The 24,621-nt window shown below is 35.3% G+C and overlaps 1 protein-coding gene across 1 annotated transcript in view; it reads right to left on the bottom strand.

Moving 5' to 3' along the window:
- The window catches only part of TERB1 (telomere repeat binding bouquet formation protein 1), a 47,464-nt gene extending 23,247 nt beyond the window's left edge, over positions 1-24,217 (bottom strand). Inside the window, exons 1-13 of the mRNA XM_061174496.1 lie at positions 24,137-24,217; positions 23,572-23,731; positions 20,847-20,909; positions 14,752-14,862; positions 14,434-14,562; positions 12,580-12,711; positions 11,598-11,658; positions 11,388-11,503; positions 11,162-11,284; positions 6,527-6,679; positions 5,100-5,231; positions 3,809-3,934; positions 2,515-2,672 (exon numbers count right to left, since the gene is read on the bottom strand). Of these exons, the coding sequence (XP_061030479.1) occupies positions 2,515-2,672; positions 3,809-3,934; positions 5,100-5,231; positions 6,527-6,679; positions 11,162-11,284; positions 11,388-11,503; positions 11,598-11,658; positions 12,580-12,711; positions 14,434-14,562; positions 14,752-14,862; positions 20,847-20,889 (1,284 nt within the window). The 5' untranslated portion in view covers positions 20,890-20,909; positions 23,572-23,731; positions 24,137-24,217. The remainder of the gene's footprint in view (positions 1-2,514; positions 2,673-3,808; positions 3,935-5,099; positions 5,232-6,526; positions 6,680-11,161; positions 11,285-11,387; positions 11,504-11,597; positions 11,659-12,579; positions 12,712-14,433; positions 14,563-14,751; positions 14,863-20,846; positions 20,910-23,571; positions 23,732-24,136) is intronic.
- Positions 24,218-24,621: the final 404 nt, after the last annotated feature.

The raw sequence follows: 24,621 nt of genomic DNA, 5'->3' as shown, positions 1-24,621 counted from the left end.
CACAGCAAAAATAAATAAATAAATAAATTTATAAAGTTCCTACCAAAATTCTTAAAAAAAAAAAAAAGAATAAAGCTTTTCTTTAAAAAAAAAAAAAAAAAAAAAAAAGCAGAAATACACAGGATAATAAAGACCAAAGTATAAACTGAAACCCATGCTAACTATAAAGACATAGGCTATAGGTAAAAGAGTATGTCCAGGGACTTCCCTGGTGGCGCAGTGGTTAAGAATTCACCTGCCAATGCAGGGGATATGGGTTCAATCCCTGGTCCGGGAAGATCCCACATGCTGCGGAGCAACTAAGCCCATGCACCACAACTACTGAGACTGTTCTCTAGAGCCCACGAGCCACAACTACGGAAACCCCCGTGTCTAGAGCCTGTGCTCTGCAACAAGAGAAGCCACCGCAATGAGAAGCCTGCGCACCGCAACAAAGAGTAGCCCCTGCTCGCCGCAACTAGAGAAAGCCCATGCACAGCAACGAAGATCCAATGTAGCCAAAATAAATAAATAAAAAATAAATTAAAAAAAAAAAGAGTATGTCCATCAACTGATAAATGGATAAGTAAAATGTAGTATACACAATGGAAAACTCTTTGGCCATAAAAAGCAGTGAAATACTGATACATGCTGAAAGATGAATGAGCCTTGAAAACATGCTAAGTGAAAGAAGCCAGTCACAAAAGACCACATATTATGTGATTCCATTCTTATGAAATACCCAGAATAGGCAAATCTATAGAGTTAGATAGAAGATTGGTGGTTGCTTATGGCTGCGGATCAGAGTGTTCAGGGAAATAGCTAAAGGGTACAGAGTTTCTTTTTGAAGGAATAAAAATATTCTAAAGTTGACTTTGGTGATTATTGCACATATCTGTGAATAAAAACTACTGAACTGTACACTTTAAATAGGCAAATGGTATATGAATTACATCTCAATAAAGCTATTTTTTTAAGAAAGGAAAGAAGTACTGATATATACTACAACATGGATGAACCTTGAAAATGTGCTAAATGAAAGAAGTCAGTCACAAAAGACCACGTATTATATAACTCAATTTATATAAAAAGTCCAGAATAGGCAAATACAGAGAGACAAAAAATAGATCAGTGGTTGCCTAGGGTTGGGGGAGGATGGATGGGGGAATACAGAGGGTGACTGCTAAATGGTATGGAGTTTCTTTTTTGGGGTGATAAAAATGTTTTAAAATTGAATGTGGTAATGGTCACACAATTCTGTGAGTATACTAAAAACCAATGAAATGTATACTTCAACTGGGTCAATTGTACGGAATGTGATTTATATCTCAGTAAAGCTCTTACAAAGATATATATGTAGCAGGATACTTACTCTAGAGTTGGTTACACTGGTGAGAGATTAAATATTTTCTAAATGTCCATCAATAAAAGACTAGTTAAATCAAATATGGTAATCTATGATATTGAATACTACTCAGTCATTTAAAAGAATAAAATTACTATACTAAATGGGATACTGTGTTTTTATTTTTTAAAATGCATGCACATACAAAGACACAAAGCATACATACATAGTAAAAATATAGAAATGGGGCTTCCCTGGTGGCTCAGTGGTTAAGAATCCGCCTGCCAATGCAGGGGACACGGGTTTGAGCCCTGGTCTGGAAGATCCCACATGCCATGGAGCAACTGGGCCTGTGAGCCACAACTACGGAGCCTGCACTCTAGAGCCCGCGAGCCACAACTATTGAGCCCACGTGCCACAACTACTGAAGCCCGCATGCCTAGAGCCCATGCTCGGCAACAAGAGAAGCCACTGCAATGAGAAGCCCACACACGGCAACGAAGAGTAGCCCCCGCTTGCCTCAACTACAGAAACCCTGTGGGCAGCAACAAAGACCCAATGCAGCCAAAAATAAATAAATAAATTTTTTAAAATATGGAAATGTGTGTATGTGTATATATACATACATAAACATGTGTATATATACAGTTGACCCTTGAACAACATGGGGCAGTCGAAAATCCACATATAACTTTACAGTCAGCCCTTCATATCCACAGTTCCATATCCATTGAATCAACCAACCTGAGACCCTGAGACTGTGTAGTACTGTAGTACATATTCATTGAAAAAAATCCATGTATGAGTGGATTCAAGCAGGGTGAACTGTATGTGTGTGTATATATATATATATACATATATAGAGAGAGAGAGAGAGAGAGAGAGAAAGAGAAAGAGAGAGAGAGATTATTACTTCTCCATTCTTTCTCCTTCTTGAACCCTTATTATACAAATGATAGATCTCTTGGCTCTATCTTCCATGTCTCTTATTTTATCAGTCATCATTTCCACTTTTTAAAAATATTTTTTTCTGTGTTCAAGGATGATTCCTCAAGTATTACTAATGAATTTTAAATTTAAAACCATTAAAATAAAAAGTAACTTGGCAAGAAAAATATTTTACCCTCCAACCTGTATTATTAAAAAATATTTGAAAAAAGTTCTACATTCTTTGAAACAAAGAAGCCAACCTCATTTCCTTCTCTTTCAAGCTGTTCTATTCTGTGTAGAATTTCCTTCGCTTTCTTCCAGTAATCTTCAAGATTCTTCTCTTTCATATGTACATCCTTTAATTGTTCTTCATTTTCATCAAAAGAATATTCTCCTAGACTTAGAGATAATTTCTCAGCTTTATAATATGGGAAAAAATAGTGAGTTTATCCATTACTAGAAATGTTATTTTAACACTTTAAATAAGGACAAACTCATACCCCATACCCCCTTCTCTAAATTTTGCACATCCAAACCATCTTAACTGCCTAAGTGGTACTGAAAATAAGTGGAAAGCAAGTGCTTGGCAGAGGCTGAGGACACAAAGAGTCATAAATTAGACTTTACTCTTCAGAATTACAGGGAAAAAAAATGGCAAGAAAACATGTTATGCTAGGCATATAAACACCCTCAGGTTTATGGCTACTGGTTTTAAAGTAGTTTTTTTTTTTAACACAGTTTCCATAAAGTGGTTCCTTGCTATATCCTTTTAAATTCTCTTTTTACATATTGTGGCAGCAGTTTTCTTCCAAAAGACCAAAATCCTTTTCATGGCCACTTCCTCTATGCTCCAGCCATCAATTCCTTCAATGCACCAGGCTCCCTCCTCTCACAAGACATTTGTGCCTCATTGTTGCGTATGCCTGAGACACTGGACCATAACAAACTCCCTTCTTTTCACCTAATTAACTCTCTACATTCAGATCTAAGCTGAAGAATCACTTCCTCCCAAAGCCTTTTCTGCTCCAAGTCTAGGTCACAGTCCCTGTTACACATTAAGATCTGTGCTCCATCCATTCTTAACCTGTACATTAATTTATAATGACACATTCATTTTTGGGATTATTCAATTACTACCTATTTCTCTAGTTACACTAAGCTCTGTAAACACATAGACTGTTGTATCTTATCACTGTATCCCTAATGCCTAGCACAGTGCCTGGCAAATAAGAGACACTCAAACATTTTTTAAATAAATAAACGAAGGTACTTTATGTTATGATTTAATCATAAGTCACTTGTAGCCCTCAAGTTTAAGTCCTACAGCTACATCTGTCCACACTGCATTAAATAAGGGAATTATCTATACTGTTGTTCTCTTCCTTATAAGTTTTTTACACGCTGTAGTACTCTAGTTGTCACGTCAAAATTATATAATCTGCTTTTCAAATGTAAGAAGAGCTTGGGAGCTAAAGGGGCTTGGTTCATCAAAGCAGATATAATTCTCTTGCATAAACTTTGGTTGGTATTTTTTTAAAGTAATAGTAAACTTACTAATTTTTTTGCAGTTGTGAAGCACAAAAGTGGCAGCTTTGTTTAGTTCCTCGTTCTGAGATTCAGTTAAGACTTGTATCATGAGTGGAAGCCCATTGCTTTTAAAAAGGTCATACTGATTTTCCTCTGGAAAACACATCAAAGATTAAAGCAGAAGATAGTTACTTTATTTATTTATTTATTTATTTTTTGGCCACACTGCGCGGCTTGCAGGATCTTAGTTCCCTGACCAGAGATTGAACCCCGGCCCCGGCAGTGAAAGCGCGGAGTCCTAGCCGCTGGACCACCAGGGAATTCCCAATAGTTATTTTATCTTAAACTATATGCATGAGGTCATAATTCTTCCTTGTGATAATTATGAACATACTTCAAATTTTAAAATACAGAAAAACAAAGTTTCAAAGGTATTTTCAATTTAGAAAATAATCTACTTATATAAGATACCTAAGTCTCATAAGTGATAATCTCTGAAACATAGCCACGGAGCAGTGTCACACCTCATAAGAGTAAATAAACTGTCCTCACTTGGTTTAAAAAAAGGTTTTGCTGTCAATTATACCTCAATAAAAAAATAAAAATTAAATTAAAAATGTTAAAGGTATAGTGAATCCTAAATTATACAGAGGTGAAGAGAAAGTATAGAGAAATAAACGAATGGAGAGAATGGAAAATGAGGGAAGAGAGAGCAGAAGAAGCAAGAGAGAATAAAAAGAGGGAAGTGGAAAAGTGGGAGGAGGAGAGAGAGGAGATTGGAGGAAGACAGAAAGGAGAGAGGAAAGTGAAGAGGGTTGGAAAGGAGGAGAGTGGAAAGAGGAAGAATGGCAGGAAAGTGGACAGAAGGAGAAAACGGAAGGGGAAGAGAAAAAAGAGAGAGAGGAGAGAATGATAAGTAGAGAAAGAAAGACAGAACTTTCTAAGGTTTTCAACAAGGGAGAACAGGATCGTATCTGTGCAGCAGTGTGAAGAGTGGATTGAAAAATGGAGATAGAAGGAAGAGGACACAGGGAGGAATCTATTGCAATAACACTGGTGAAAGATGTTGAGGGGCTGAGGGCTTAAATGGGGAAAATAGCACTAGAATTGAGCAGAAGGGGATAAGGAGGGGTAAACAGAAGTAGAGCCACAGGTCTTAGGGACTGACTGAATACCACAGCTGAAGAAGGATGAGGAGCAAAATGACTGGTTTGGGGACTAGGAGAAAGGCAATACTTTTAAGCTGGGTGGGTGGGGAGGAATAGTGTATTTCCACTCCACCGTTTTAATAAACACACTAAATAAATCCAATACTTACCACAATCCTCTGTACAATGACCAACAGTAAGTATGATACTAAATTTTTCTCCTGAATCCAGACTTTCATGAAGCAGTAATGCCAGAAGTTTTGAAACAATGTGGTACTTGGATAGTACTACCCCAAAAGTAGCTAAAAAAGGAAAAAAAGAACAAGTACAAACTTAAAACGTATAACTATACATATAGTATTTTCCAGATATTACAATATACTATTTTTCAGATTTATCCTGGGAGAATGACATTATATATCTACATAATATCTAAAATTCACATCTCATATAATATCTAATATATATGTATATATATGTGTGACTATAAACAAATTCATTGTAATAAAATGGTGGCTTATATAGCCCTCATTAATTCCTCTTCCCATACTAAACACATTATACTAAAGCAAGTTTTTTGAAGAATGCTTTCTTCTAAGTTGTCCTGCATAATGTTGTGAATATGAAGTAATAATACTACCTTCCTAAAAACTACTTACTCTCACCTTACATGCCTCGTCTTATCTAGATTGACAGTAAAGACCTTCCTATGAAATCGATTCCTGCCTGTCATTGAAATACACTATTAACTGGCCACAGTTCTACTGACGTTAATGATGCAGTGAAGCATACCGAAGCGATACTGAGATGTGAAAAATTCAAGAAGTCCACCAATTTAAGCTACACTTCTCACGGTTTTGTTCTTCGTGTGTATGTGTGGTGTTTTGTTTTTTTTCACCGAGTTCAGAGTCTAACTATGGACAGCAAGAAAAAGGTTGTGAATTCCTCAGCAGACTACATCTTAATAATTTTTGTATCTCTAGAGCTCACATAGAGCCCAGCACATAGCAGGCCCTAAATAACTGATTTTTTTTTAAAATGATCTACTTTTTTCAGTTATTTGTGAATGTCGAGAGTTGCTTATTACAGAGATTTATAGACTATCATTCCTCAGTATCTGTACATGTGAGAAGCAGCCATGAGTTCAAGTTTGGTTCTGTTACTCACTGGTTACAGTAGGGTAAGTCTATCTCACGCTTATCAGATAGAGGCATACCTTAATTCTTTACCTCACTTTTTAAAATCTATAAATTGGGCTTTCCATTCCCTATGTCTCCAAAATGTCCCTTGATTTCTCATCTAAACTTTTTCATTTAATGCAGCTTTTTAAGTGAAACAAAGGTTTAGGACTGACAGACTCTTATCTTGATTCTATCATCAAACCTGAAGTCAGAAGACCTAGACTTGAATTCTTAGGGAAGTCATAACCTCCATGAGAAAATAAGGAGTTGGACAAGGAAATTTCTAAGTTTCTCTCCCACTTATGAGAAACTGGAAGTCCAATCCATGTTAGCGTTCAATCTATCATTTCAACATTCCCCATGCTGAATTAAAGCAAAATGCAATTGCAGAAAAATTACTAAGCGTTTTCACTCACGATTATCAGCAATACATGCATCCACTGTCTTTGTCACCACCACTGCAAGCTTAGCACTGGAAAGAGTCTTGTGTGAATCAGATTCCAACTGCACAAGAACTTGAGACAATACATCCAGTCCACCCACAGATATAAAGTATTTCTGCACGTATGCTTAAGGAATAAAGTAGCAGAACTATTATACTTCAAACAAGACAAGTATATGGTTTCATTAAACTAATTTGCACTAAATATAACATTAACTTGACTTTTTAAAATATTTACTAAAAATCCCAAAATCTAAAAATGAAAAATCCAATCTTTACCTGTGCATATACATAATCACAAGATTAATTTTATTTACTTACATAAGAAACTCACTTTGACATAGTACAACTACATGTATAGTACAGTACTTCTTTCTTGTATGTTAGATATCTTGTTTCATTTAGCAACAACTGGTATATTTTGCAAGAATGACATTATTAAATTCAAGTCCTTCAAGAGCTATAAAGAATAGATTCATTCATTTAGCTTGGTATTACAATTAGCAAGCTGCCTATTTTCTGAATTCCAACATAACTCATTCCTCAAATCTGAATCAACAAAGGGCAAAGTAATTTAACTGTTTCCAAAAAACCACATATTTCATCCATCTTATTTAAGCCTAATTCTTTTACTTCTTGGAGCATAAAAGTATAACATATTGTTGAGAGTCATAACAACTATTCCAAGCAAAGATTGGATGACAGATACATTTTTTAAAAGCCTTTAGTCTTTTGTTCCCCTGTAGGAAATGATTCTGATGGGAAAGTACCCCACAGGTCTGTGCATTCAACAGCCCCTATCCCAGCAATGGGCATATAACAAATGGATATATGGGCTAGTGATTATAATTCTGTCACAAACCTTCTTCCCAGTCTACCCTAGTACCACAAATTGAGCCAGGATGATTTAAACACAAAAATTACTTTTTGTATTGTTCAATAAAACACAAAAATCTTAATCTAAAAACATCATGTTCAAAAATTTCTACATCTGGGAACAGAACTGTTAGGAAATGTTATTTAAGGATAAGCAAACATTTTCAATATTATGGAGACTCCAAAATAGGCTTCTTTACTACAAAGTATTTTCATTAAAAAAATCTTTAAAAAAGGAAGTATCTTAAAATTCTTAGATGAAATTGGGCACTATGTTACCACAAAGATTTTCAGTTATAGCTTATGTAATGAAAATTCAGGCTTATAAGCAGAAGAACATCCTAGTCTACACCTGTACACTGAATATTTCAAATTACCTCTAATCTATTTCATGTCAGTTTGCTCAGAGTAATAAGGTCCTATAAGTAGGACACAGCAGTATTACTCATCTAAGTTGGTACTTAAAGAAAGAGGAAATGTCAAAGCATCATGGAAATAGATTTCAATTTTTGAAATTATATAGATATGTTCCTTTGCATGTGAAACATGACTATTTGCTTTAAACATCTGAATATAGATACACACCAGCAACGTGTGAGAAGGTTCTAGTTGTTCCACATCCTCATCAATATTTAATATCACTAGCCTTTCTACTTTTAGCCATGCTAGTGGGTGTATAGGGCTATCTCCTTGGGGTTTTCCTGGGTACAAGTTCTTTATCAGATGTACATTTCACAAATATTTTCTCCCAGTCTATGGCTTGCCTTTTCACCTTAACAGGATCTTTTGAAGAGTAAAAGATTTTAATTTCAGTGCAGTCCAATTTATAATCTTTTCTTTAGTGGCTCATGCTTTTTGTGTCCTAAGAAATCTCTGTCTACTCCCAAATTATAAAGATTTGCTCCTATGTTTTTGTCTAGAAGTTTTATAGTTTTAGTTCTTACACTGAGGTGTAGGGATCTTTTCAAGTTAATTTGTGTATACTGTGTAAGGTAAAGGTTGAGCTTCATATTTCACAGATAGATAAATACTTTTTCCAGCACCATTTGTTTCTACCTTTTCCAACACAGAGTTACTGTGGCACCTTTATAGAAAACCAACATTTGTAGAAAATCAATCATATATATACGTCTATTTCTAGGTTCTCTACTTTTTCCATTGATCTATGTCTACACTTACACCAATGCTACACTCTTGATTACTGTATAGTAAGTATTGAAATCAGGTAATATAAATCCTACAATTTTGTCCTTTTTCAAAATAATTTTGACTATCCTAGCCCCTTTGCATTTCCATGTAAATTTTAGAATCAGCTTGTCAATTTCTGCAGAAAAGCCTGTTGAGATTTTGATGAGGAGTGCCATGAATCTAGAGATGAATTTGAGAAGTGACATTATAACAATATTGAATCTTACAATCCATGAATATGATATCTCTCCCATTAATTTAAGGTTTTCTTTATTTCAGCAATGTTTTATAGTTTTCAGCATATAGACATTGCAGATAGACATTGCAGATGAAATCACTAAATGTATCCCTAAGTATTTTGGTTTTTTTATATTATTGTAAATGACAGTTACTTTAAGTTCCCAAGTGTTGCTAGTATTTCCGTATATGACCTTGTATCCCGCAACCTTGCTAAAATCACTTATTAGTTCTGTAGCTTTTTGTAGATTCTTCGGACAATCATGTCATCTATGAATAAATACTGTATTTTCTTCTTCCTTTTCAATCTCTATGCCTTTTATTTCATTTTCTTGCCTTACTGCACTGACTTGGATGTCCAGTCAAATAATGAGAGTGGCCATCCTTGTCTTTTTTCCAATCTTAGGGGGAAAGCATTAAGTCTTTCACCATTTAAGTATGTTAGCTGTAGCACTTTGTAGAAGCCCTTCATCACATTGAGGAAGTTCCCTTCTATTCCTGGTTTACCAAAATCTTTTGTCATGAATGTATGTTGAATTATGTGAAAAGCTTTTCCTGCATCTTTGGAGATCATATAGTTTTTCTTTTCTAGTCTATGTATATGGTGAATTTCCTAATGTTAAACCAATCTTGGATTCCTAAAGTGAATGCCACTTGGTCAGAATATATTATCCTTTCTATATATTGCTGGATTGATTTGTTAATATTTTGTTACGGATGTTTGCATCTATGTTCATAAAGGATATTGGCCTATAGTTTTCCTGTAATGTCTTTTTCAAGTTTTAGTATGGAAATAATGCTGCCCTTAAAAGTTTGTTGGGAAGTGTTTCTTCTACTTGTATTTCCTGGAATAATTTATGTAGACTTTTTTTTCCTTAAATGTTTGGTAGAATGCACCAGTGAAGCCTTTTTTCTTTTTTATTTTATTTTATTTTATTTATTTTTGGCTGCGTTTGGTCTTCGTTGCTGTGTGCGGGCTTTCTCTAGTTGTGGCGAGTGGGGGCTACTCTTCGTTGCAGTGCGCGGGCTTCTCATTGTGGTGGCTTCTCTTGTTGTGGAGCACAAGTTCTAGGCACGTGGGCTTCAGTAGTTGTGGCATGCCGGCTCATAGTTGTGGCTCGCAGGCTCATAGTTGTGGCTCGTGGGCTCTAGAGCACAGGCTTCAGTAGTTGTGGCACACGGGCTTAGTTGCTCTGAGGCATGTGGGATCTTCCCGGACCAGGCCTCGAACCCATGTCCCCTGCATTGGCAGGCGGATTCTTAACCACTGTGCCACCAAGGAAGCCCCAGTGAAGCCTTTATGACCTGGAATTTCCTCTGTGTTAAGGTTTTAAACTACAAATTCAATTTCGCTATCAGATATAGGAGTATTCAGGTTATCTCTTTCTTCTTGAGTGAGCTTTTGTAGTTTGTGTCTTTCAGAGAATTTGTCCAGTTCATTTAAGTTATCAAATTTAATGGTATAAAGTTGTTTCTACCATTCCTTTGTTATCCTGTTAATATCTGTTAAGATATAGTGATGTCATCTCTCATTCCTTACAATTTGGGCCTTCTATTTCGTGGTTAGTCTGGATAAAGGATCCATTTTAGTGATCTTTTCAAAGAACTAGCTTTTGGTTTAATTGATTTCTCTACTCTGTTCTTTTTCTATTTCATTGATTGCTAATCTTCTCTTTGTTATTTCCTTTGTTATGCTTACTTTGAGTTTAACTTGCTCTGTTTTCTAGTTTCTTAGGTGGAAACTAATATAATTGATTTGAGACCTTCCTTCTTTCCTATGCAAGCCTTATTGCTATAAATTTCCATCTAAACACTGATTTTGCAGCATCCCACTGTTTAATTTTGTGTTTTCATTACCATTAAGTTAAAAACATTTCTAATTTCCTTTATGATTTATTTTGTGATTCATAGGTTTGTATTTTTATTTTGATGTGGGTTTTTTTAGTACTGTGTTGCTTAATTTCTAGATATTAGGGACTTTTCTAGATGTTTTACTTTTATTAATTTCTAATTTAATTCTATGTGGTCAGAGAACACTCTCTGTGGGTTTTTACAGTTTTGCTGTCTAGGTGTTCTGTTTTGTGAGGATATATGGGAAGATTCAAAACTATGCTCCCACCACCATCTTCCCATATCTTCATAACAATGTCTATTTTTAAGATTTTCTATGTATAAGATTTTAACTTATACAATAGTATAAATGCATCCAAAATGACACAACTTACTGGAATTCATTAATTCAATAGGTTTTTGTTATGCTTTAAAATATGTTTTTTCAAGTATAACCTAGAGAATAATGAATACTTACTGTTATTTGCAAGAGTGAGTCCAATAAACGAGCAAATAGGGCGAATTATCTCAGGTTTCATGCAATTTATTAGCCAGTCATTAGCATGTGGAAAAAGTGAAGAGCAAAGCATTTGATTTTCATCTGAAAGGAGAAAAAGGCAATCATATTTTAATATACTTGGAAAATATCAGTTTTTTGTTTGTTTTTATCTTTATTTTTATACATAAATATTTGAGATAATTACCATTTTGAGGATTGTTGACACAGACACACAGAGTACTACACACTGAAGACCACAACTGATAACTCTGGAAAACATTTTCATCTGACAAATTCAACTCATATTTTGAAAGAACTGTCCTATTAGGTTAAACAGAAAAGGAAGTAATTAATACAAATGCGTTAAGGTCTTAAGAAATGAATAATTAATAACAAGAAATGTATATTTACTTACTTGAACAACTGTGATAGAACTGAAATACAACCTGTTTCTCTCACAAGCGTCTGTCCAGTCCCTTAAAAAAATAGCCATATATTACATGAATATGACTTCTGTTTAGAAAATAATTTTGTGGAAATGGAGAACAACATTTAAGTAGTATTTTTTTAAGTAGTATTTTTAATAAATAACTTTCAGTCACTTTAAAGTATTATAAAGTACAATACAGAATTACAGTAGGTAAAAATCTGTAATCAAGATTATTACGGAAAATACATTACTTACGCTTAGAGAATGATAGTATTCAAATTTCCTCTAAAAATTGCAAAACACTTATTTTGCATGGTTCTGTGTTACAATACCAAAATGTGTTCCAAAATAGAAAAAAAATTAATTCAAAATATAAAAATAGAAAAAATAAAATCTAGAAGCATTTAAAATGCATATAAAATTTCTAACAATTTGAAGATTTAAATAACCAATGTTAAAAAAATAACCTTAGCCTGGGCAATAGGTATACAGGAACACTCTATACACTACCCTTGCAACTTTTCTGTAAATCTAAGATTGTTCCAAAATAAAAAGTAAAACAACAACAACAAAAACAAAGTGAAACTTTAGCCAAGAGCTACATGAAATTTAACGCCATTGCTGACTGATAAAATGACCTTAAATACAATGATAATTAAATGGCCAATTCAGTGGAAAATCAACCAAACTAATTCATTAAATGCTTCTCTTTTGCTTTTAAAGCTGTTTCTTTTCAATGTTAATTAAATAATGCAAATCACTTTAGTATTTTTTTAAATACTAAACTAATAAATATCAAACAATTAAATGCATGCTATTAATTCTCTTTTCTCTAAAGCCGTAGTTCTCAGAAGTTAGTAAGATTAAAAAAGGTACTGACATAAAGACTAGAAAAAAAGGACTAATAATGACTGTTCTAATTTATTATTTTTTAAAATATTTCCATAACATAAGAGAATGTACTTACTATTATTTGAAACTAGAACCAAAATAACATAGACAGACATTCTTTTCAAATTTGTGTTTGAATCATTGTTGGATAAGAACCAAGTTAAGTCTTCAAACAATTCTGAAGTGCACAAAGTCTGCTGACAGTAAACTGAAATATGAAAATATAATTTTAATTTCTATGTATTAGCACAGACAAGTTTTAAAATATGCTGAACAAAATATAAAATTGCCATATGGATGATTCTCAACCAGATATCATTTCACTGACATTTATTAGTCATACAACAAATTCTGACAAACTTATGTGCTTACTCAATTAACAGACCAAAGAAGCAATATTTTAATCAGAAGTACTTGATCTAGGTTCTAAAACATGTATTGCAACCTCATAGAATTTCCAATAAAAGCCTAACTGAACAAAAATTTAAAATAAAACATGACCAAAAAATTGAGGATAAGTAACAAAACATAGCCAAAGAAAAATTTAAGAAAATTCAGAAACCTGCTTTAGAAAAGAGGGACAAATGATACTTGTGGTATTTTTAAAGAGTTTTCTAGATATAAAAATATCTTTCCCAAAGACAAAAATGATACCTACATGACAGGAGAGGTTTTTTAGTGATAATCATGCAATAAGCAGAATTTTTAAAAAATAATTGGAACACATATATCCAGTGTCTAGAACAGCTTTTAGACACTCTCAAAGGCAAAGGCAATGTCTTATTTATCCCCAATGCCTAGCACACAGCTTGGTTCTCAACAAGTGGTGAAGAAATATTTAACGGTTGAAAATATAAGAATATAAAGTTATTTGACAAACTGATAGTTTAGATTTAACCTCATTTCAGGTATGCTACAGAAAAATGTTTTTGTTGGCCATACAAAAAGCATATTTATCCACATACAAGATGGCTGTAAGTTATCTTCATATTTTGATTCAAGTACCTGGATATATAGATAATGAACAGAATAGAAAAACTAGAAATAGACTCATTAAGTGATAATGGTAGCATCTCAAATCAATGTGAAAAAGATCTACTTTTAATAAGAAGTGTTGGGATAGCTGGATTGCCATATTAAGAAAAAGATAAAACTGGAACCATTCATCACATCATATCCCAGGAAAATTCAAAAAGAATAAAACATGTATAACTAAAAAATAAAATCACACAAGTACCAAAAGAAAACATGGGTGGATTCCCCTATAATCTGGGAGTATGGAAAAATTTCCTATGATTCAAAATCCAAAAGCAAAAAAGAGAAAGAATGATGAATTTTACTTTTATAAAAATAAAAAACATTCGTATGGCAAAAAAAAAAAAAAAAAGATAAGCATAGTAAAAGACAAAGTAAAAAAAATGTTTCCAACTAATGGCAAGAAAAATTGTGAAAGATTTTGAAATGGATGATAACAACTACTGAATGTCCTGTCTAGCACACCCTTCTAGATTATTTGTGTCTTTTACTGTCTTCGGGCTATTTTATAACTCTGTAAATTGCAGAAAACTGATATTAACGCAAGTTATTCTTGTCCACAGAAATGCAAAACATTTCCACCCATAGAACATAATTGATTTTTGACCTGCAGACACTGACCAGTTATGTGCTTATTCCTAAATTTCAGCTTTCCCAAATGCCTATAGTATTGTTTTTTGCCATTACTTTTGAAACAGTTGTAACATTTTACTCGTTCCCTCATTAGTTAATAAGATAAATAAAATCTTTGGTATGTATTAATTTAAATAAAATACCTGGATAAAACTATCCAGACATGTAAAAAAGGAATTGAATTCTAAAATTATTTTTTAGTAGTTTGTTAAAGTATAACACAATGATTAAAGGATAGTGAAATAAAGTTTTCATATTTTACCATTTTGTTCTGCAACAGCTCCTAATGTATATAATGCTGCTTCTTTTACCATACTATGTTCACTTGACTTTGCAAGATTTTTTACAAACATCAAACCACCAATTTCCCGAAAATAAAGACTTGCATTACCTGTAGAGTGTGCAGACAAAACAAAGAAGAATATTTATTATAATTATTATTTTAAGGACAATAAATCACATGAACCTAGTAACATAATATGTAAAGTAACTGAGTAGAAGAGAAAGAACTATGCTTATTTCATATATCACAATATTAAACAACTAGAATCACAAATAAAAATTCACTATCATGTCTTACTGTTTTGTTGGCAAATTGAATGAATAGTGACAAGAGCTTCCTTTTGCGAAAAAGCATTGTCCATTTGATACTTCAGACACTCCAATAATAAGTTCAGGTCAGTCTTCATTTCTAAAGAACAAAAATTTCATTATTTTAAACCAAACATTTCCTTTCAAAAACTAACCATTTAAATTTCACCCTCTAAATACATATCTTTGTATTTGCTTTCTAAATATGTATTACTTTTTAAAATCTAATAAGCAATAAAGATATGTAAAAGAAAGATGTTCCTTAGATAATATAACTTGAAATGAACTTCTTATAATTATTTGATTTTCCCTTTGCATGAAATATAGGAAAAGAAAATCCAAATATTATTTTCTTTAATTAAAGCCACATTGGTTTAAATATCTGCTATTTAGAGTGAACTGAATGAAAATGAAAATACACCATATTAGGGGCTTCCCTGGTGGCACAGTGGTTAGGAATCCGCCTGCCAATGTAGGGGACATGTGTTCGATCCCTGGCTCAGGAAGATCCCACGTGCCACGAAGCAACAAAGCCCGTGCGCCACAACTACTGAGCCTGCTCTCCAGAGCCTGCGAGCCACAACTCCTGAAGCCTGGGCGCCTAGAGCCCATGCTCTGCAACAAGAGAAGCCACCGCAGTGAGAAGCCCACGCACCGCAACGAAGAGTAGCCCCCACTCGCCGCAACTAGAGAAAGCCCACGCACAGCAACAAAGACCCAATGCAGCCAAAAATAAATAAATACAATAAATAAATTTTAAAAATACCTTTAAAATAAAAATAGTGTTTTCTGAAGTGTAGAAAAGATAAGCCACAAATGGAGAAAATACTTGTAAAGCACATATCTGATAAAAACATATCCAGAAAACATATAGACCTTTCAAAACTCAACAACGAGAGCAAACCACCCAACAAAACAATGAGCAAAAGATTTGAACAGACAAAAAAGATATACAGATAGCAAATAAGCACATGAAAAGCTGCTCAACATCATTAATCATTAGGAAAATGCAAATTAAAACCATAAGGAGACATTATTACATGCCCACTAGAATGACTAAAATTTAAAAGACTGACCACAACATATTTTGACAAGGATACAAAGGAACTATAACTCTCATATACTGCTGGTGGACACATAAAATAGTACAACCACTTTGAAAGTTTAGCAGTTTCATAAATTGTTAAACATACACCTAAAATTTGATGCAGTCATTCTACTCCTAAGTACTTACTCAAAATAAAAGGAGATATATGTACATACAAAGACTTGTACACAAATGGTCATGGTGACATTATATGTAATAACCAAAAATTGTAAACAACTGAAATGTCCATCAGCAGATGAATGGATAAAGAAGTTGTGGTATAACCATACAATGGAATACTATTTAGCGATAAAAAGGAATTAACTATTCATACATACAACCACATGGATAAATCTCAAAATACTTATGCTGAGTGAAATAAACTACACACAAAAAAGAGTATACGATAGTATACTGTACAATTCCATATATTGAAAAAACACAAACTAGTCTACAGTAACGGAAGGCACATCAGTGGTTGCTTGGGGAAAGGAGGTCCAGGAAGGGACAGAAGGGAGGTATTACAAAGGGACACGAGGCTATGTTCACTATAATGATTGTGCTGATGTTTACACAATGCTGGGTATATACATATGTTAAAATTTATCAAAATACAAAGTTTAAATATTTATTTACAACTAAAAGGAAACAATAGACAATCATTTTCCTATAAAATTCTTTACAATAGCCTTTAAACAATTTCTTCTCTTGGTTTTAAGCATTTAAATAAAATTGTACATAGATTTTGACATAATGCTTGAATTAATATTTAAAGTTTTCAAAGATATAGGATGAAGGGAGGAAAAAAATATAGAGCAGCACACTAAAAAAAAACAACTAAGATCTACTGTGAATCAATTAGTCTTCCCCTTGACAGAAATTCAACTGGCAATTTGGTTCAATGAAATAATTCATGACTCAATTTGTTAGTAAAATATCATAGTACAAAGGTTATCACTGAGTTGTCTTGGAGTAACAGCAAACTTTTATTGATCATGTTCTACATTAATAGAAACCATAAGAAGGTTAGTGTGACTGTACAGATATCAATAAGCCATTCATCATCAATAACATGCCAAAGAGGATTTCTGATGGGGCATGGTGATTTTCAATTCTAGGCACAGAAACTTTTTATGTACTTTTCTTAATTCCTTCTGTACTTCTTTTTCGTACTTTAATGTTTCCTATCATAATCCCTCCCTTCCCAGACAAAGCACCTACTGATATCTACAACTGGGTTTTTATCTTCTCCAGGCTATGCAAGCTAGCTCCTTCAATAATTCCTGAAGACAATAAACAAGCAAACAAAAACTGAAGTGTATACAATACCAAAACCACAAGCAATAAAAGAAAATTCAATAAATTGGACTTAAAACTGAAAATTTCTGAGCTTCAAAAGGTATCATTAAGAATGTAAAAAGACAACTCACAGACTGAAAGAAAATATCTGCAAATCAGATATATCCAATAAGGGGTTCGTGTTCAGAATACATAAGGAACTCCTAAAACTCAACAGTAAAAGACAACCCAATTAAAAAGCATGCAAAGGATTTAAATAGACATTTCTCCAAAGAACATATACAAATGGTCAATAAGTATATGAAAAGATGCTCCATATCATTAGTTCTTAGGGAAGTGCAAACTAAAGCCACAATTAGATACCACTTCACATCCACTAGGATGGCTATAATCAAAAATAGTCTAACATTCTGACCAAGGATTTGGAGAAATTGGAACCCTTATACATTGCTGTGGGAATGTAAAATGGTACAGCTGCTTTCGTAAACAGTCTAGCAATTCCTCAAAAGGTTAAACATAAATTTACCATAGATTCAGCAATTCCACTCCTGGGTATATACCCAAAAGAAATGAAAACATATGTCTACCCCAAAACTTATACATGGATATTCATAGCAGCGCTATTCATAATAGCCAAACAGTGGAGACCCAAATGTCCATCAACTCTTGAATGGATAAATAAAATATGATATATCCATTCAATGGAATCATTCCACAAAAAAGAGAAATGAAGATACTGAGACAACATGGATGATCCTTGAAAACATTATGCTAAGTGAAAGAAGCTAGTCAAAAAGGCCCACATATTATATGATTCCATTTATATAAAATGTCCTGAATAGGCAAATTTAGAGACACAAAACAGATTAGTGGTTGTCTAGGGTTAACAGGGGTGTGTGGCGGGGGGGGATGTGACTGCTAAAGGGTACAGGTTTCTTTGAGGGTGATGAAAATGTTCTAAAATTGATCGTGGTGATGGTTGTACAACACTGTGAATATATGAAAACAAGTGAACTGTATATTTTAAATGAGTAAATTATGTGGTATGTCAATTACATCTTAATAAATTTATAGGTATACATATATATATATATTTTTAATTACTGGTATGCTCTGCAGTTGACCTAATGACTGAAGTAGCCCCAATCACAGTTCTTTTGGGTGATTGATATGGATGCTGGGAAAGAGACAGTCTCTCTCCTTTGCAAGTCTCAAACTGTATGTAAATTTGGCTATTCACTTCCAAGGCCAAATCTGGACCCTTGTCATTAGTCAGAACAGCTCTACCACTGATATTTTCAACTCTATTATTTCATTTTCTGAATATTACTCCTAATTCTTTCAACTGTCTTACTTCCTTATTCTTATATTTACTCCTTGACCCCTATGATCTCTACTTCCTTTACTCGTGTTCTCAGAGACTTGGTTTCATTTCCTTCGCTCTTCATCCCAGATCCCATGGTTCATCACCTCAACCATTATCTTGCTAGGATTCCTTTGACCCCTTCTCCTTCTACCAAACATGTTTTATAATCCTAATTGTGACTCAAAACAGTTTCTTTTCTCTGCTCTTTCAGCTCAAATTTGGCCACTGCTAAAAGGAAAAAAAAAAAATTAAGCAGTTATACCATTGCAAATATCTGGTATGCATTCCAGGTTACACCCCCCAACTCTACTCAGCAACCCCATCCATGGTCAGCTCCATCTCCAATTCCCTTCTGTTGTTTCTCCCATTTTCCTCAATGGCTACTCCAAATCTTCAGCTCTCTTCAAACCTCATCTCTTTCTCTTCCACTTCATGTTTTAATTTCGGGCCCCCCAGAAGTAGACCATGGAACAAAAATTTGAGTGCAAGTACTGTTTTGAAAAGATGAAACAGAAAGGGAAGGTAGACACAAGCAACCCCACCAGGAAACTCTGGGAGCTAGGGTAGAGCCATGTGTCTCAGAGTCATCCCGGTCGAAGTGTGAAGAGTATTTATCCATCAGCTCCCGTCAGTTGTTTAGGGCTGATTCCAGAGAATAAGCCATTAATTATTTGGCATCTCTGGCTCTGCCTTGCTCTCTGGGCAAAGCAGGTTATAAATGCTATAATAAACTCTCAGTCAAAAAGACACAGATGTTAGGCTTCACAGAATTCCCAGAACACTTTCCACAACACAGAATTCCTACAAAAATATCTGCAGCCACACCCATTCTTACCTCTTCCTCTACAATATCACACCAGGATCCAGCTCCCATCCTGTTCATGGTTAACACATTCACCTATGTTTTGGGATCCTGCAGTGACTACAACTACAGTTGGCCCATGAACAACACGGGGATTAAGGGCACCGACCCTCCACTCAGTTGAAAACCCACATATAATTTGTAATCCGCCCTCCATATTTGTGGTTCCACATCCTCCTATTCAACCAACCTCAGATCATGTAGTACTATCAAAAAAAAATCTGAAAATAAGTGGACCCACACAGTTCAAACCCATGTTGTTCAAGGTTCAACTGCACTATAGTGTTTTTCTTGCCCAGAATGATTTCCCTCTTCCTTCTTGTGGTTCCTTCGGAGAACACTTCCTCACAACTCTGAGTTTCCCAGTTGTATGAACTGATACGTTTCCTTTTTTTTCTTGAACTAGTTTGAGTTGGATTTCTCTCGCATACAACTCAAAAGGCACTATTACAGGCCTATGACCTTCTTTAAAATATATTCATTTAACAAATCTTTATTGAATGTCTACTATGCATCCACTCTGTATCAGATAGGGATTCTGATTCCAAGGAACTCACAATCTGGTGATAGAGACAGAAGAGGATGTAAGTAATTCCCATAGTGTGATAAATGATCTGAGAGGAGCATCTCCAGCAATTATCCCATCTTTCCAGTTTCTTCAATTTCTCCCTCTCCATAATCCCCATTCCCTTTTCACATATTCTCTTTTCTCTATACCTCTTATAAGACTCCTTAACATTACATCCTCCCTCTAGTTAATGCCATATATCTTCAGACAAGCTTTTAGAAGAGTAAGCTATTCATACTGTCTCCAGACTATTTCCCACCCAGACCTCAATATACTGCAATCTGGCTGAAATCTATTGAATTTACTATTAATAAAACAAAAGACCTCCTAAATGAAAAATCCAGTGGATACTTCAGTCTTCATCTGTGATATTTAACACTGAGGCTCTTGGGTAATCTTTCTCAAAGCATTCTCCTAAGGCTGATTTCCAAAATACCACATTCCTGACCTTTCTGAAATGTTTTTCTCGGTCTTTTTTTGAGGGTCCTCTTCCTCAGCCAAACCCTGATGTGATGGGGTGCATTAGGGAGTACTATTCCTCATCCTTTTCTATTTTAATATTTCCTCTCTGGTTAACCTTCTTTATGCCCATGAATTAAATTTCCATTTTTCTGAGGACAGCTCTGAAATTTGATGGTGGTCCTCTCAGGTTTCCACTGTTCTTATATATACCTCCATTAAATCAGCTATCATATGGTATTCTAATTATCAACATGCCATCTCCCATTAGAATGTCAGTTTCCTGAAGTCAGTGTGACAGGCACAGAGTAGATGCTTAATAAATATTCATGTAAATTGCTGAACAATTCTTTCACTTCCTGGAGCCTGTCAGATAATCTGCAGTATATCCCACAAATACACTATAAAACAAATTCCAGATATATGATCTATAAATTTCTCACCTTGTATTTTCTTTGTGTCCTCACTTTCCATGCTTGTCTGCATTCTTTTACCTTATATTTCATCTATAAGATAAAGGTATTTTCTCAATTTAAATCAATTTTGAGAATTCCAGAATTATATATGCAAAGGGGTAGGAAAAGAATAGTTTTCTCAAACCAGAAGAGCAAAGATTGAATCTGAAACTTATTAGGTGTGTGGTATTAGGTATGCTTAAGTTCTCTGAGGCTCAGTTTCCTCATCTGTAAAATATAAATTTCCAACTTCATAGAGTTGTTATAAGAATTCAATTTGAAAACATACACAAATGCACCTCGCACTCTTAAGTACTACAGGCATTCAACACATTTTATTAAACAAACACACGAATGATTGGTTGACTGAATCTAGCTGCTCCACTTCTGGTTCTCCTTCCTTATTTTCTTTTCTGTAAATTTTTATCCCATCATTTCAGATTGGGCACTCCTCCATGAATCAGAGGTTTAAAACACAAATAAGCACACACTCTTTAGATGTGCATTTCTCTTCACAAGCTTAGCTTAATACTAAAATTTTTTCTAATAACTCATGGTTATTTTCAAGCTTAAACCTCTGTTTATATTCATTAGACGAATTTAAAAAATAACTGGCAACCCTAATATGGCCTCTCACATTCTTTAAAATGCTAAACTGATTTTTTAGAAAAATACATCAGAGTCCAATTAATTTCTTAGAGCAATAAATCAGGACTCACAGAACTCTAAAATTCTTATTTACTCCAGCACTGGGTGGTTAAAGAGAGATAGTTAATTATCCTTTCTATCTTTCATTTTAACTCTCAAACTGAAAATTCCCAAACAAAAAATTTAATGATAAATATGAGACTCTTTTATAAAGTAATATACAAATATTTACTAGTTTTGTCATTTTTTTTAACCTAAATATTCCATTTAAAAAGGAATGGGTAGGTACATCATAGTATATCCACAGGATAGGATATTGTTACAAGAATATTGACATTTACTTGAAATGTTTGACAGTATGGAAAATGCTTATGTTACAATGTAATCAAAAGAGCAAGACTCAAAATTTTATCTACAGTATGACCTCAATTATGTAGAGGCAAACATAAAATAAAACTAGATGGAAAATAGCAACAATATTAACACTTGTTGTCTTTAGCTGGTGGTGTTTTATTTCACTGTTTTTCATTTTTCACAAGTTTTATAATAGAAGCTTCTAATGTTCAGCAAGCCCAATGATAGGCCAGGCTCTATAAACCCCTATAAACCTTATAAATACTATCTTTTTAGTCTTTACAACAACCCTGCAAGGGAGCTATAAGGATAAAGATAGATGAGGAGAAAGTAAACAATTTGCTCAAGTTCAAACAGCTAGTAAGCGCCAGAGCTAGAATGGGAACCAAGAAAATCTGAGGCAAGGGCTACACTCTTATCCTGTTATACTGTCTCCTACATATAATTTGGAGACATATTATAAACAGACATACTATATATAAATGAAAATTTACAAGAAAATTTACATCCTTTTTTAAAGGTTGCATTATCTTTGAGCAAATGGGTTAGGATTTGGAAAAAGACTAGATTAAAAAACAGCCTGTTAAAAAAAAAAGACGTATCACACATGGAGGTTTTTGCTTTGTGAGGGAGTTTAAGGACTATTTCCTTAGTTTTAATTAGTCAATCTATTCTGCTTTTTAATATAATTTTCATATTTAAAGAGGGATATGTTTTAAATTGAAGCTGACAACACAAACTACCTTCTGTTCCCGTTTGTCTGTCTTTCTTATACTGTTTTCTAATAAATGGTTACTTTGCACAGTAAAATAAGATAAAGTGTGCCAAATATCTAGTAGCATTAATACAAGTCATCTATTTACCTGCTACGTGCTTAAAAACATTCACAGCAAAGGACAAGTTATAACTTCCAAGGGAGGGATAACTATAAAATTATATTTAAAAGTATAAAATATAGTATAATCCCAAGAACAAAATCATCTGCCCAATAAAGCATATTATTAAGTATTTTCAGTAACTTAGTGAATAGATGCAAACTGCCATGAACAAGATTTCAAAATTATTTACTGTATTCTCACAGGGGGAAAAAGGGATTTTTTTTCCAGGTAACAGGAAGAAACTATCCTACTTACAGGTTGCACTCAATCAACTCCCCAAAATAGTACTGTTAAATTCAAATTTAAGCAAGAAAATGAGCTGAACATTCCTCTTTTACGTGGCCTAGGAAATGTTAACATGAAAAGTCTTTTGAAATCTAAATAGCACTCCCCAAAATATCTGAAAGATAAATGATATCTTTCTGTGCATAAGGCTGGCAGGGCTGAAAATTCCACCATATCTGCCACCACTGAGTTGTTGACAGTGGATCCTCAGCTTGGGCTCATACCAAGTGGAAACTTTCCCCTAAAGCAGGAGAGGCAAGGGAGAAACGGCCAAGATGCAAGTAATGTAATGTAAACTTTCTGTTAGAATAGTTTAGACTGAGAAAAAACAGTCGATCAGGTCCAGAAACAGTCTGAGGGTACCAGGAGCCATTTCACTACAACATCAACACTCCTGGCCTCAGGAGACTGGAGCAGCCGTTCCGCATTCATCCTCATCACCTCATCCCAGTTTCCACAGGTAACCGATAGACATCTTTCCCAGGAGAGAAGACTAACTCCACCCTGTTTCGTCAATTTGCGCTCATTAACACCACGGCCTGGCTCACCTAAACAGCTGGAGGAACTCCTTTTGAAGAGCACATGTGGTCTCTCGGGCCCTTCCCTCTTAGACCAGGGTTCTCCAACTCCTGCAGGGACGGGGCCGCTGGTTAGCGACCCGAGGCCGGCTCCACCACAGGCGATTCACTGGCAGGGCAGCGGGTGCGTCTGAAAGTCAGTCCCGTTAACGTGCCCTCCCCCTCAGGTGATGCGGAACACAGGGTCCCACCCCCGATCTGAGAAACAACTGCCCCAGCAGCGCCCACCCCCTTCATACATCAGAATCACTTGGGGAGGCGCCCGAGGATTCTGAAGTACAATCGGCCAGGCTCTAGCCGCCTAAGTGGTACGTGACAATTCTCTTTTTCCCTGTGCGGGCCTCAGCCCGGGGCGACCGCCTCCTCAGAAAGGCCCCAGCCCGCCTCATCACCCCATCCCCTCATGTGGGTCGGTTAAGAAGGTTAGAGCGGGGCGTTCTGCATCCCAAACCTTCCACAGGAGGCGACGGGCGGGTTCCGAGGCGGGGCTGAGGCAGGACCCGAACGCGCAGGGAACGGAGGCCGTGGCCTTTACCCTTAAGTCGCAGCGCCCTGGGATTCGCCCTTTTTCCCTTGCCGCCCGCCTAGCACGACGCCCGACCTGGTTTCCCGCCGAGATGACCTGGCGCACTTCGGTGGGGCGGGACTTCCGCCCGCCCCGCCCCAACGCGGAGTTTCTCGCCGGCCGCTACTCACCCGCATTCCGAAGGGCAGGGGATAGCAAGTGTGCGCCTGTTTAAGTAGTGGAAAGTCACACTATGAAGGGGAAATCCTGTAATCTCACTGCTCCCTGTGTAAAGGGCTTTCTTTGCTCAGAGGGGCGTTCGCCCGAAGGAGTTAGGAGAACGGGCTCTGGGGTCGCTGAGGCCGGCGTCGTGGCCTCGGGTAGGTGTGCGCAAGCGTGGGGAGGAGGCCGTCTGAGCCCCAAACGCTGCCATCATTAGTCTTTTCCAAACTTCCCTCCCCTTTGTATCCTGTTCTTGTTTTCTGATAAAACTATAAATCTGAAATATTTGTCTT

The sequence above is a fragment of the Eubalaena glacialis genome, chromosome 18 (genome assembly GCF_028564815.1).
Source record: "Eubalaena glacialis isolate mEubGla1 chromosome 18, mEubGla1.1.hap2.+ XY, whole genome shotgun sequence".
Lineage (NCBI taxonomy): Eukaryota > Metazoa > Chordata > Mammalia > Artiodactyla > Balaenidae > Eubalaena > Eubalaena glacialis.
This window is presented reverse-complemented; position numbering and strand designations above follow the sequence as displayed.